Consider the following 14470-nt stretch of genomic DNA (forward strand, 5'->3'; position numbering starts at 1 on the left):
ACAATGGTCATTACTCATGTTAATAGGTAATTTATAATCATAAAATTGGAGGCTATTGAAATAGAAAGGTGGTATTAAAATCACTTAGGGGCACCTGGATGGCTCAGTTGGTTAAGCATCTGACTTTGGCCCAGGTCATGATCTCATGGCTCATGAGCTCAAGCCCTGTGTCGGGCTCTGCATTGGCAGTGCAGAGCCTGCTTGGGATTCTCTCTCTCTCCCTCTCTCTCTGCTCCTCCTTTGCTCGCTCTCTCTGTCTCTCAAAATAAATTAACTTCAAAAAAATTTTTTTTAATTAATAAGAAAAATATTAATTATATATTTTTTTCTCCTCAGAATCTAAAAATAAAGTATCTCCTTGTGAGACATTACAAATCAGCACCCATCTGGATGAAGAAACTGGAGAAAAGACACCTATCACACTTGACATTGAGCCTGAGTCCTTCAACCTTGGACATGGCCCCGTGGAACAATTACATATACAAAGTGATATCCAAGAACATTTTCCCTACCAGGTCAGTGGTCCTAGTGGTGAGAAAAGGCAGAGTAAGTTGCCAGAGAGAAGAAAGCAGCAGCAGAGAACATTTACTTCACAGGCGAGAGAATCTTTCTTTGACACGGATTCACTCATACTCTCTGGAAAAAGACTAAAGAAACTGGAAGAAATCAATAGAGAGAATCCTAGAACACCTGTAACTAGAAGAACTTACCTTTCAAGTTCTACGTGTGACATTCTGGATTCTCCAGCATCAGTGACAGAAACTAACGTAAGGGGTGTATTAACTCCACCAACTGCCAAACCACAAAGAGTTGTTGATGCACTCGTAAGAGGAAATCATTTCCCCACAGTGTCTACACTTGCTTCATTTACTCCATCAAATAACAGTAGTGGTCAGCACCTTGAACATAAGCCTCCTAAAGGCGACTGTGAACTCATTACTCATGGTTTAAAAAACATTATCCCTGCTTCACCTGTAAACCTAGAGGCACAAGACCAAAAAATGACTGTCTCTACAGATAACCCAGAGGTAAATAAAGCTGTAAGTGCAAGTGGCCAGCTGCCTAGAAGTCCTGACTTAGAGACAGATAATTTGTGCTCTGTGAGTGAATTCGCTTACAATAACTTATCAGCAAATGGAAACCAAAATTTAAAAGGACAGAATCACACAGAGGAGTGTTTAAAATCTCCCCATAACACTCTTGATGATAGAAATGAAAGTCCTCAGGAAAAAGAGGTTGTAAGTCAATCTAAGAGTCTTAGCCCAGAAGTAATCTCTCCTGCTTCTGCAGAAAATCAAACACATTCTTGCACAATGCTCGAAGGCCTTCCGTTTCCCGCAGAATATTATGTTAGAACAACACGACGCATGTCAAGTTACCAGAGAAAAGTAGCCCTGGAAGTTGTAATTCAAAATCATTTGGGTGTCAAAAAGAAAGGGTATAAAAATAAAAGTAAGGAGGCAACTAAAAATTTAAACCTTCCCAGTGAAGAAACTGACCAGAGTGGAATTAGGACCTCTGACACATGCACAAGACAACCAAGTTCAAGAAGTCCTCAGAAACGTCCCTCCTTAACTGAAGTCAACTCTCCCACTGGGCCCCCTAAAGATAACCTTTCCAGGAAGGCAGTTATCCAGACATCTGGTAGGAGACACGGAAGAAAAACAAAGTCAGTCTGCACCCCTGTATTAGATGATGGTGAACTCCTTTTGCCAACTTTTGGCACATCAGGTGTTAATAGATCCAAGGAAGAGGTTGCCTTGAACAAAGAGCAGAATGGAAAGGCAATTATTCATGGTAAGAAGAGAATTAAAGGTAAATCTAAGTGCGGTTGATGATGATGATGATGATAGCCAACACTTAATTGTGTCCCTGGTATTTTCTAAATGTTGTGCGAACACTAACTCCTTGCATCATCACAGCAACCCTACATGAGGCAGTCTGTTTTTACCCTCGGTTTACAGACGAGGAAACTTAAGACACAAGGAGATTAAAGTGACTTTAATTCATGAAAGTGGCTTTAATTCATTAAAATTACAGAGCCGGGATTCAGACCTGGCTCTGTGATGCCAGAATTCACTAATGTGATTGAAAAGTTGACATGGAAAAGGAAAATGTATGAGATTTTCATCTAAAATTAGTATCTATTCAGGTACAACACAATCTTTATCCCTAGAAGGAAGTTTTATAATCTACAGAGAAAGTGTTTTTGAAGTGAAATGAAATGTGTGTCCGAGTAGGAGTCCTTGGACAAACTTTCTTAGGAATGACTGAGTAATAAAATGCAATACCTCCAACCAAATTTTTTTGGGTAAAATATCAAATATAGCGTCTTGAGAGATCTGTGGGATACAAAATATTGGAGAACAACAAGTGACATAATTTACACTTTTTTATTCATTTCCTCAGGAATTAATCACATATGATACACTGAGCAAAACAACTAGATAATTCGCTCTGGTTCTATAGTAGACATCAGCAAACTTTCTGTAAAGGGCCAAATAGTATGTCTTTGTGCTCAGTCATAGCTAGTCAAGTATAGTGGCAGAGTAGCCACAGACAGTATATAATGTGTTCCAGTAAAACTTTATTTACAAAAACAGGCAGCCAACTGCTCTATATCATTGGACACAGGTTCTGGTCTATGAGCTATAATTAATTAAATACTTAATTTATTTTTAATTAGTTAAAAACCTGTAATCATTATGACTTTTTATTGTCCTCTTTAAGCCAACAAGAATACAAAGCAATCAGAAAGTAGGGCAATCTAGTAATAATCTAGAAACATCTTTTTGTATACTTTGAAATACTCTGCTGTGAATTTAGTAACCTGCTGCTACATTAAACATTTTTTTCTCAGGGTGCCTGGGTGGTTTAGTCGGTTAAGCATCCGACTTTGGCTCAGGTCATGATCTCATGGTTTGTGGGTTTGAGCCCCGCATCGGGCTCTGTGCTGACAGCTCAGAGCCTGGAGCCTGTTTCAGATTCTGTGTCTCCTCTCTCTGACCCTCCCCCCGCTTGTCCTCTCTCTCTCTCTCTAAAGTAAAAAATAAACATTAAATTTTTTTTTCTTGAGGTGATCTTAACATAAAATGGACCATTTTGAATCAAGTGAATGATGCGCTAGCGTTTAGTACATTCTTGTGCCACCACGCCCCCTACCTAGTTCCAAAACATGTTCATCACTCCAGAAGGACACCTCATGCCCATTAAGCAGTTGCTCTCTATTTCCTTTCCACCCTAGTGCCTGGCAACCACCACTCTATATTCTCTCTCTGTGAGTTTACTTGTTTTGGATATTTCATATTAAAGGAATTATACACTATGTGACTTTTTGTGTCTGGCTGCTTTCACTTAGCTGATTTTTGAGATTCATCCACATCACAGCATGTATCTATACTTCGTCCTTTTTTATGGCTGAATAATATTCCCTAAGTATGTGCCACAGTTTATTCATTTATAAACTGGTGGAGACAGCTTTCCTCATCCCAGGCACTACTCCAGCCTTTGGCTCCCAAACATGCTCTGAAAAAGTGTCTGCAGAGGTGGTTGGGCCAACTGGGTCTACATGTTGAATGGCATAGAATTCCAGCTGCCTTAAGTGTAGCAAATTACTGGGGTGCTTGGATGGCTCAGTCGGTTAAGCATCTGACTTCAGGTTATGATATCACGGTTCATGGGTTCAAGACCCCCATCAGGGTCTGTGCTGACAACTCAGAGCCTGGAGCCTACTTCAGATTCTGTGTCTCCCTCTCTGTCTCTCTGCCCCTCCCTGGTGGCACTCTGTCTCTTTCTCAAAAATAGGTAAACATTTTTTAAATAGTAAATTACTCTGCTTGAAAGGGAGACTTACATTTCCTTCAGTGAGAAGGGCCAGCGTTTTGTAGACTGTGTTCTGGTAGTCTGTTGGAATCATAGTTTTAGAGCAGAAAGGACTTAAGAGATTCTTAGTCCAGTTTCCGTATGAGAGACAAGGGAAAATGAAGTGAATTGGCTTGCCTAAGATCATGGCAGATGAGTGGCAGAGCAGGGACTAGACCCTGGTCTTCTTCCAGCTAGTGTCATCAGCACCATGCTGTTTTTGATGCTACAAAAGGAGAACTGCTAGTTAACCACCAACCTGTGGCTGATTCTTGAACCGCTCATAGGTTTCAGAGTCATGGGTGGGAAGAGAACAAGCATTTTGCACTGTCTTGGAGTTCAGAAGCTCACTTTTGGTTGGGTATTGGATATTTGCTGTTACCGCTGTTCCTTTCTATTTTAGGGAAGAAAGATGATCGTCAAAAAGAGGACTCCCTTTCTTCCAGAAATAATGCTTATTTGGCTTTGGATTCTGCTGCATTCAGGACTTCATTTCCTAAGAATGAGATGCTAAGTTTAAAGCAACTGTCCTCTGTTCTCAAAACCACAGATTTTCAGTTACCTGATGAAGACTTTGGACCTCTTAAGCTTAAGAAACTGAAGTCCCAATCAGAAAAATCAGTGGAGCCTTTTGTATCAAAAATGTATGGGGATAAGCTCCTTAAGGAGGGCAACTGTGTTGTTTTGGAAGAAATGACACCTACACAAATTGATATTGAAATGGAGGACTTGGAAGAGGAAATTCTTGTTCTCCCAGGAAAAGCACAACCTAAAACACCAAACCCAACAAGCCAGCCTCAGAAGAAGGGCCTTTCTTCATCCGTAGTACTTTTCACTCCTTTCAATACCGTCACCCCTGAGGATAATGACAGACTGACGGCAGATGTGTGTTCACCCGCCTTCCCCATCCTAGGCACTACTCCAGCTTTCGGCTCCCAAGCACGCTGTGAAAGAGTGTCCACGGAGGTGGTTGGATCAACGTGCTCTGTACCCCAACTTCCTCACTTGAAAGACTGTGATCGGAAGCAAGGCGACGGTTGGGCCAGCCCCTCAAAATCAGATGGCAGCCCGGTTGTGTCGGGTCGGGAAGGACAGCCTTCCTGTGACAGTGATTCTGGTTCCCAAGCAAAACTTCTTCCCACTGAGTCAGTCACTTCCGAAGAAAATCAGCTGTGTGGAAATATGCACGTGGAGTCGTGGAAACAGTCCACTGAGCAGGTACGGTCCACTTCCATGGTAAGATTTTTCTGACGGAATGAAAGATCTTAGGGAATATGGGCAGCATGACTTTCTTACACATTGGCTCCTCAGTGTTTAGGAATGGTCGAATGTGCTTCTTTGTTATGATTTCACTGTAATCATTAAGTTCAGTTGGGGGAAATTTAAGGTTAATATAAAATGTGTTTTTAAATATGGGGGATCCTATTCCCTTTGTCATCAAGGAAGCATTTGCATATAGGGCTTTGCTGCTGTTATCAGAGGAAATAACACTTATTGAGTAGACACGATGAAGGAGCAGGGTGGGCAGACGTCATCTATAAAGCATAGATTAACAGTGTGACTTTTATTTTCACAGACTGAAGTAACAGACCTTCCTGCTTGTAATGGCTTAATCCCAGGCCACCTACAATTGGTTTCAAAGTTAAAGGTCAGAAGACCGTTCCCTTTTGGTGTGTCGTGTGTCTTACATGTAGAAAATTTAATGAATTCATAGGAAAATTAGGATGAATTTGATCTATATCTTCGCATTCTTAATTTAGCACTGTTAAATGAACTCGGCGAAACAGATTCAGAAAAAACCTGTAAACTCTTTGTTTTTCACAATACTTAGCTGTATTTATATCTTGAGATCTTCTCCAGAAGAAGTTTATATGTCAAGCTATTGCCAAGAACAACTTAAGCTAACTCAACTTTGTGTCTAAATGTAAATCAGGCATCTTGACAGAAAGTCATTCATGATCCTCCTTTCCAAATGCTGTAATGTTTCTAGAAGGATCACTTGTGATTTATGAGAAAATAGGTAGTGGTTCCAGATTATAATGAATGGTTAATCTTTCATATGCTATGTGGGGTGTGTGTGTGTGTGTGTGTGTGTGTGTAACTCTGAGAAATGTAAGTTACAATATTCTGTTAATGATATGTTAGTAAATCCAGAGAAGTGAATTGGACCTGTGTCCTAGTTAACTCTTTGTATGTAGTGCTTGAAGTAGCATGATACAGAGCAGGGTTTCTCAATCTGAGCAATCTGGACATTTGGGGCTGGATAATTCTTTATTGCAGGGCAGTCCTGTGCATCGTAGGACATTTAGCAGTAGCCTTGCCTTATCTATAGAGGCACTAGCACCCCCATCCCGAGTTATGATAACCAAAAATGTCTGCAGGTATGGCTAGATACCCACCAGGGAAAGTTTGTGAAATTCCTCCCAGTTGAGAACAACTGGTGTAAAAGAAAGAGATTCAAATCCACATAAACTCTTTCTGCCAACTACTAGTGTGTGACCTGGGGCAAATTATTTACCCTCTGAGCTCCAGATTCCTTTGGTATAAAAGATACATAGTAATAGTCATTTCAAAGTTATTCTTTTTTTTTTTTTTTTTCTTTTCAACGTTTTATTTATTTTTGGGACAGAGAGAGACAGAGCATGAACGGGGGAGGGGCAGAGAGAGAGGGAGACACAGAATCGGAAACAGGATCCAGGCTCTGAGCCATCAGCCCAGAGCCTGACGCAGGGCTCGAACTCACGGACCGCGAGATCGTGACCTGGCTGAAGTCAGACGCTTAACCGACTGCGCCACCCAGGCGCCCCTCAAAGTTATTCTTGAGTCCATTTTAATAACTTCGTTTCTTAAAGAATCAACCATTTCATTTGTATTTTCTAATTTGTAGATAAAAAGTTATTTATTATTCTAGTAGTTTTTTTGTCTGTGTATATTCAGTTAAACCTCTCTCCCAATTCCCCATTTTCTAAAGTACTTTTTTTCCTGCATCAAACTTAAGAGATTTTCCATTTTGTTGGTCTACAACGCTTTTGGTTGTATTGATTGTTAATTAGTTTTTTTGTTTCCTATTTCGTTTGTTTCTGTTTTTATCCTTAATAATTCTTTTCTTTTTCATTGTGCTTACTTTCATTGTTGTTTCACTACCTTTTTGAGCTGTTTTCTTTATTTTTATTTTTCTTCTTTTCTGATAAATGCCTTTATGATTGTAAATTTCTTTTGGAAATACCACTTTGCCATGCTCTGTGTGTTTGGATACACAGTGCTCTCCTTGCTCATGTGGAAATACAGTGGACTCTTGAACAACATGGGTTTGAACTGCAAAAGCCCACTTACATGCAGATCTTTTTTCAGTAAACACGTTAGAATTCTTTTACAGAATTGTAATGTATATTCTCTTCCTTATGATTTTCTTTTTTTTTATTTTAAGTTTATTTTGAGAGAGAGAGAAAAAGAGAAAAGCACAGGTGGGGGAGGGGGAGAGAGAGGAAGAGAGAGAGAATCCTAAGCAGACTCTGCATTGCCAGCACAGAGCCTGACGTGAGGCTCAACCTCATGAGATCATGGCCTGAGCCAAAATCAAGAGTCAGACGCCTAACCGACTAAGCCACCCAGGCGCCCCATCTTATGATTTTCTTAATAGCGTTTTCTTTTCTCTATACTTTATTATATACAGTATATAATACATATAACACACGAATATGTGTTGATTGACTGTTTCCATTATCAGTAATGCTTCCTTCCAATAGTAGGCTATTAATGTAGTTAAGTTTTGGGGACATCAAAAGTTATATGCAGATTTTTGACTATGCGGGAAGTTGGTGCCCTTAACCCCCACGTTGTTTCATTTTTATTCCCTCTTCAACCCGTGGGTGGTTCATCAGGATGTGTCATTTCCAAATGGGCAAGTTCTTATGGGCCATGTTTTGTAATTAAATCTGAATCTGTTCCATTCTGGAGCTACACATTTTTAGATCCATCATGATATAAGTGTGTGGGGGCAATTTTTTTAGTTACATAAGACTCACAAAGCTTGCTTGCTTGCTTGCTTGCTTGCTTTCTTTCTTTCTTTCTTTCCTTTTAAGATTTTATTTATTTTGGGGGCTCCTGGGTGACTCAGTCAGTTAAGCGTCTGACTTTGGCTCAAGTCATGATCTCACAGTTCGTGGTTTCGAGCCCCACGTCAGGCTCTGTGCTGACAGCTCAGAGCCTGGAGCCTGCTTCGGATTCTGTGTCTCCCTCTCTCTCTCCCTCCCTTGCTTGTGCTCTTTCTCTCTCTCTCTCTCTCTCTCTCTCTCTCTCAAAAATAAATAAACATTAAAAAAATTTTTTTAAAGATTTTATTTTTATAAATTTTTTAATGTTTATTTTTGAGAAAGAGAGAGCGCGCACGCAAGAAGGGGAGGGGCAGAGAAAGAAGGAGACACAGAATCCGAAGCAGGCTCTAGGCTCCAAATTGTCAACACAGAGCCCGATGTAGGGCTTGAACTCATGAGCTGTGAGATCATGACCTGAGCCAAAGTTGGGTGCTTAAACCAACTGAGCCATGCATGTGCCCCCTAAGATTTTATTTTTAAGTAATCTCTCCACCCAATGTGGGGCTCAAACTCACAACCCCAAAATTGGGGGTCACTTGCTCCACCAACTAAGCCAGCTTTGACCTGTATAAAACTTTAATTACATTTACTTAGTATTTTATTTAATCCTTGGAACCCGGCACTTTTCATATTCATATTCTATATTCATATTCTATTCATAAAACAGACCCCAAGTGGGGCACCTCAGAGGCTCAGTCGGTTGAGCATCCAACTTTGGCTCAGGTCATGATCTCACCGCTTCTGAGTTCGAGCCCTGCATCAGGCTGTGTGCTGATAGCTCAGAGCCTGGAGCCTGCTTCAGATTCTGTGTCTCCCTCTCTCTCTGCCCCTCCCCCGCTATGCTCTGTCTCTCTTTGTCTCTCAAAAATAAATAAACATTAAAAACAAACAAACAAAAACAGACCCCAAGTATCCCTTTAACATAAGTGTTGTTGCTATTTATTTCAGAATCCTTCTGGTTCCTGTTCCGTGGACGTGAGTGCCATGTGGTGGGAAATAGCCGGTTTCAAAGAGCCATGTATCATAACTGCCTGTGAATACGTAGTTTCTCTTTGGAAACCTCTAGATACTTGGCAGTGGGAAAAACTTTATTCCTGGCACTTTACAGAGGTAAGTCAGAATCTTAGAGCTGGGAGGAGAGGTCTTTGCAATTATTTACGTGGTAATATAGATGGGCAGCTTACCAAGAATGGGACCTACAACCATGTAAGGCAGAACAGAGGGATCAGTAATTTTTTCCAACATTTCATTATGCAGATTGTCAAACATAGAGACAAGTTGTACAGTGAGTACCCATATGCCTACCATCTGGATTCTGCAGTTAACATTGTGCTCTGGTTTGCTTTATCACCTGTTTTTCGGAAAATGGATTTTTATACTAGATATGTTGGAGAAGCTTAGAATTTCGCGTCTTTTCTGACTTCTAAATTTGCTGATACTTGTATTCCTTACCCCTCACCAAAACATTTTTCTTGCTTCTTTTCTTAATATATTTTCTTCTAGTCTTTGTCCACCTTCATATGTATCTTACGTGCTTGCAGTCCTAATGTGCTTAAAATTTTTAAATTTGCCTTTTCTCACTTATACAAACATTTTTCCTTGTTTCTACATAATTCTTTTTTTTTTTTATTTTAATTTTAAAAAAGTTTTAATGGTTATTTATTTTAGAGAGAGACAGAGTACAAGTTGGGGGCTCCAGAGAGAGAGGGAGACACAGAGTCTGAAGCAGGCTCCAGGCTCAGCTGTTAGCACAGGGCCCGAGGTGGGAGCTTGAACTCATAAACTGTGAGATCATGACCTGAGTCACCCAGGCGCCCCTCTACATATTCTTCATACTTTATTTTGAGTTTTATTTATTTCTCCATCTTTACTGAAGTAATATTGACAAAATTGTAATATATTTAAGGTGTACACTGTGATGATTTGATATATTATATATAGAAAGCACTCCCACAACAATCGAGTTCATTAACATGCATCAGCTCACATAGTTTTTGTTTGTTTGTTTGTTTGTTTGTTTTTGGTGAGAACATTTATGATCTACTCTTAGCAAATTTCATTCTTGTTCTTTGGTATATCCATAGCTTTTAGCACTGTGCTTTGTATAGTGGTGGTCAATAAATATTTATTTACGTGAATAAACTTATTTTAAATGACTGCATGATGTTCCCTTTGTCCACTTCTGCCAGAATTTATTTAAATTTTCCTTTATTATTAGAACTGTAGATTTCATTAAGTAAGTGCTGCTATATACACGGTTTTGCCTATAACTTATTTGGATTTGCAGCTTATAAAAAGAGGGTGTTTGCTAAACTTTTGTTCAGTGTTTGAAACTATCCTGGTACAGTGAGAATAGAAGGGAATGTGACAGATTTTGGAAAATTTAGATTAATTAAAAATTAAACAACCAGGGGCACCTGGGTGGCTCAGTCGGTTAAGTGTCTGACTTTGGCTTAGATCATGATCTTGTGGTTCATGACTTCGAGCCCCGTGTTGGAATCTGTGCTGACAGCTCAGAGCCTAGAGCCTGTTTCAGATTCTGTGTCTCCCTCTCTCTCTACTTCTCCCCTGCTCACACTCTGTCTCTCGAAAGTAAATAAATTTAAAAAAAAATTTTAAATAATAAACTATATTGTTAAAAAAAAAAATGAAACAACCAAATTCAATTTTTGGCTATTTTTGTTTTATCTAGGTTCCAGTGTTACAGATAGTTCCAGTGCCTGATGTTTATAACCTCGTGTGCGTGGCTTTGGGAAATTTGGAAATCAGGGAAATCAGGTATGTAACTCTCAAGGAGTAATTTTTTTCTTTCCCTCATCTTTGTCTCTGTCAGCTTGTTTTGAGTGCAAGTTATAACCTAGGCTTGAATCTTGAAAGAATCTAAATTTAGATCAAGAGCTATTTGTTTCAAAAAAAACCTAGTGATAGAATTATATCCCTGACTCAAGTTTCCGTTTAAAATTGGACCTTAGGAGGGGTGCCTGGGTGGCTCAGTTGGTTAAGCGTCTGAGCTCGGCCCAGGTCATGATCTCACAGTTCGTGAGTTCGAGCCTCGTGTCGGTCTCTGTGCTGACAGCTCAGAGCCTGGAGCCTGCTTCCGATTCTGTGTCTCAGTCTCTCTCTGCCCCTCCCCCACTTGCAATCTGTCTCTCTCTCTCTCACACGCAAAAATAAATAAACATTTAAAAAATTAAAAAAACAAATTGAACCTTAGGGGCACCTGGGTGGTTCATTCAGTTAAGCTTCCGTCTGACTCTTGATCTCGGCTCAGGTCATGATCTCACAGTTTGTGGGTTTGAGCCCTGCACCGGGCTCTGCAGTCACAGCACAGAGCCTGCTTGGGATTCTCCATCTCCCTCTCTCTCTGCCCCTTCCTTGCATGCTTTCTCTCAAAAATAAATAAATAAACATTAAAATAAATAAAGTTTTTTTTTGTTTTTTTTTTTTTTTTTAATTTTTTTTTTTTTTTTTTCAACGTTTATTTATTTTTGGGACAGAGAGAGACAGAGCATGAACGGGGGAGGGGCAGAGAGAGAGGGAGACACAGAATCGGAAACAGGCTCCAGGCTCTGAGCCATCAGCCCAGAGCCCGACGCGGGGCTCGAACTCACGGACCGCGAGATCGTGACCTGGCTGAAGTCGGACACTTAACCGACTGCGCCACCCAGGCGCCCCTAAAGTTTTTTTTTTAACGTTTATTTATTATTGAGAGACAGTGAGAAATAGAACATGGGAGGGGCAGAGAGAGGAGGAGACACAGAATCCGGAGCAGGCTCCAGGCTCTGAGCTGTCAGCACAGAGCCTGATGTGGGGCTCAAACCCACAAACCGCGAGATCATGACCTGAGCCAAAGTCAGATGCTTAACTGACTGAGCCACACAGGCACCCCTAGTCCTTTCATATTAAAGGCTAATTCCTAGAGGTGCCTGGGTAGCTCAGTTGGTTAAGCGTCTGACTCTTGATTTTTGGCTTGGGTTATGATCTCATAGTTTTTGGGTTCGAGTCCTGCATTGGGCACTTTGCTGGCAGTGTGGACAGAGACTGCTTGGATTATTGGTCTCCCTCTTTCTCTGCCCCTTCTCTGTGTGCACACACACACTCTTTCTCAAAAATAAGTTAAAAAGTGCTCACTTTGGCAGGACATATGCTAAAAAAAAAAAAATAATTTAAAAAATTTTTTTAGTGTTTATTTATTTTTAGGGAGACAGAGTGAGAGCAGGGGAGGGGCAGAGAGAGAGAGGGAGTCACAGATTCCAAAGCAGACTCCAGGCTCTGAGCTGTCAGCACAGAGCCCGATGTGGGGCTCAAACTCCTGAACCGTGAGTTCATGACCTAAGCCGAAGTCAGATGCTTAACCCACTGAGCCACCCAGGCACCCCCTCAAAAGTAAATATTTGAAAATAAAAAAAAAAAAAAGACTTACTCTTCTCCAATTTTCTTTTATACTTGGTTTAGGTCATTACTTTGTTCCTCTGATGGTGGATGTGAAAAGCAAGTGCTACTGAGTTCTGGAAATATAAAAGCTGTGCTTGGCCTGACAGAGAGGAGGCTAGTCAGTAGCAGTGGGACCCTTTGTGACCAACGAGTAGAAATCATGACATTTGCAGAAGATGGAAGGTAAGATGGTTGATTTTCATTATTAAAGAATGCTTTTATCACAGGCTTTCAGAGAAGGTCAGATCACTAGCCTCTTGTTTTTCTGGGCTGCAGGATCGTATGGCAGGGTCTGCCTCAACACTAGGCTGTTTCGTGGAAGTGGTTTAGAGAGGAGGAAGCTGGATGTAGCAGGGAGGAAGCCAGTGGAGTGGAGAGGCTCAGCAAACATAGTTTATTCTTTCTTCAGTCTTTGAAATCTCCATGTGCCCCTCAGATTTCACATGTGCCTCCAGATCCTAGACCCTTTTCTTGTTCTGCACTTGGTTTCCAGTCCTTAAATTACTGTTTAGGTGCTGACCACTTATAAATGTATATTTCTAGCTCTGAACCCAGACTTTAGATCTGTGTGCCTATTTATTAGACATCTTGTGGGTATTTCAGATTCAGCATATTTCAAATGGAATTCATAACATCCTCTGTGTCTGTTACGCTTTATTGTGATTATTTACCTGTGTTTCGTAATAACAGAGGTCATGGACCTTCTTGTCTTATTTATTCATGACCTGTAGTAATCTTGGCAAGAGACAAATAATTGCTTGCTTAAATTAGCAAAGTATTAGTGGACATGAGAAGAAGCAGACAGATTTGAGAAAGAGGAGACTAAAATCATTAGGGCTTAGTGATTGAGTAGATAGAGAGGGAGGAGACAAGGATAACATCCAGGTTTCTACATTTGTCACCTGGGTAGACAGTGGTACAATTCACTTAGATGGGAATGCAGAAAGGAACACAAGGTTTAAAGAGAGAGGTGGCAAGTTTTTTGTTTTGTTTTGTCTTTTTGAGAGAGAAAGAGAGTGCATATGTCCAGGGGAGGGGCAGAGGGAGAGGAAAAGAGAGAATCTTAAGCAGGCCCCATGCCCAGCTTGGAGCTCCATGCAGGGTTCGATCTCATGACCATGAGATCATGACCTGAGCCGAAATAAAGAGTTGGACAAGATGCTTTACTGGGTCAGTTAGACACCCAGGCCCCCCTGGCAAGTTTAAATTTGGATATGATGAATTTGAGGTGCTTGCAAATATATCCAGGTAGAGAATATAAAAGTAGTGTATGTTTATTGTAGAAAGTTTTGAATACACACTTTCTAGTTGAAATTTTTTCTGATATCAGATTAGTGCATGTTATGCATAGCTCAGCAATATGTAGAAGGGCTGTTTAGAAACTGCTTTGGTACAAAGTGCTAATTTTTAATACTGTTTTAAATGCAGAAGCAAAGAAAAACAATTTTTGATGTCCCCTGAAGAGACTGTACTAACTTTTGCTGAGGTGCAAGGGGTGCAGGAAGCTCTGCTTGGTACCACTGTAATGAACAACATTGTTATTTGGTAAGCTTTCTCTTGAGGGCCTCAGTTTCTTCTCTTATATGAGGGTATACCTCCAATTTCATGGGGTTGTTAAGATTAGAGACTCTGTAAGTATGATTGTGTTTGTTTGTTTTTTCCTGTCAGATGACGTATACTTGTCTCAACAAGAACATCATATTAATTCAGACATTCTGAAAAAAGATCAGTCCGAGTAGACTATTTCAAAGTAAATGAAATTTTACCATTGTCAAAAACGTACAGTTGTTCCTCCTTCTGGTTGATGGCTTTTATCAAACCAACTCTTTTTACCTCAGATAACTATAAACTCTGCACAAAGTATAAAGAACAACCATCTGAAGGCACTGGGGAATGAGAAAAAGAAGAAAGATACTGGAGAGTGGTCAATAGGAAATAGTAGGCAAGTTCCTGTTCCTACAGCTTTTAGCCAGAGGGCAAGCCCTAGTCTGCACATGGGGGACTAAAAGCCTGAGAGAAAACCTTCTGGCCCTGACTTAAAGAACCAAAGGACAGAGTTCAGGGTGACCACAGCAGCTAGA

General features: G+C 40.4%; 1 protein-coding gene across 2 annotated transcripts in view; it reads left to right on the forward strand.

Annotated features, from left to right (window-relative positions):
* The window catches only part of PALB2 (partner and localizer of BRCA2), a 28001-nt gene that overhangs the window by 4786 nt on the left and 8745 nt on the right, over window positions 1-14470 (forward strand). Inside the window, exons 4-10 of one of the 2 annotated variants that reach the window (XM_045461654.1) lie at window positions 337-1797; window positions 4265-5079; window positions 5438-5509; window positions 8904-9065; window positions 10648-10733; window positions 12411-12572; window positions 13818-13934. In XM_045461654.1, the coding sequence (XP_045317610.1) occupies window positions 337-1797; window positions 4265-5079; window positions 5438-5509; window positions 8904-9065; window positions 10648-10733; window positions 12411-12572; window positions 13818-13934 (2875 nt within the window). The remainder of the gene's footprint in view (window positions 1-336; window positions 1798-4264; window positions 5080-5437; window positions 5510-8903; window positions 9066-10647; window positions 10734-12410; window positions 12573-13817; window positions 13935-14470) is intronic. The other variant, XM_045461655.1, reaches the window with a different exon arrangement.

This window comes from Leopardus geoffroyi, chromosome E3 (genome assembly GCF_018350155.1).
Source record: "Leopardus geoffroyi isolate Oge1 chromosome E3, O.geoffroyi_Oge1_pat1.0, whole genome shotgun sequence".
NCBI lineage: Eukaryota > Metazoa > Chordata > Mammalia > Carnivora > Felidae > Leopardus > Leopardus geoffroyi.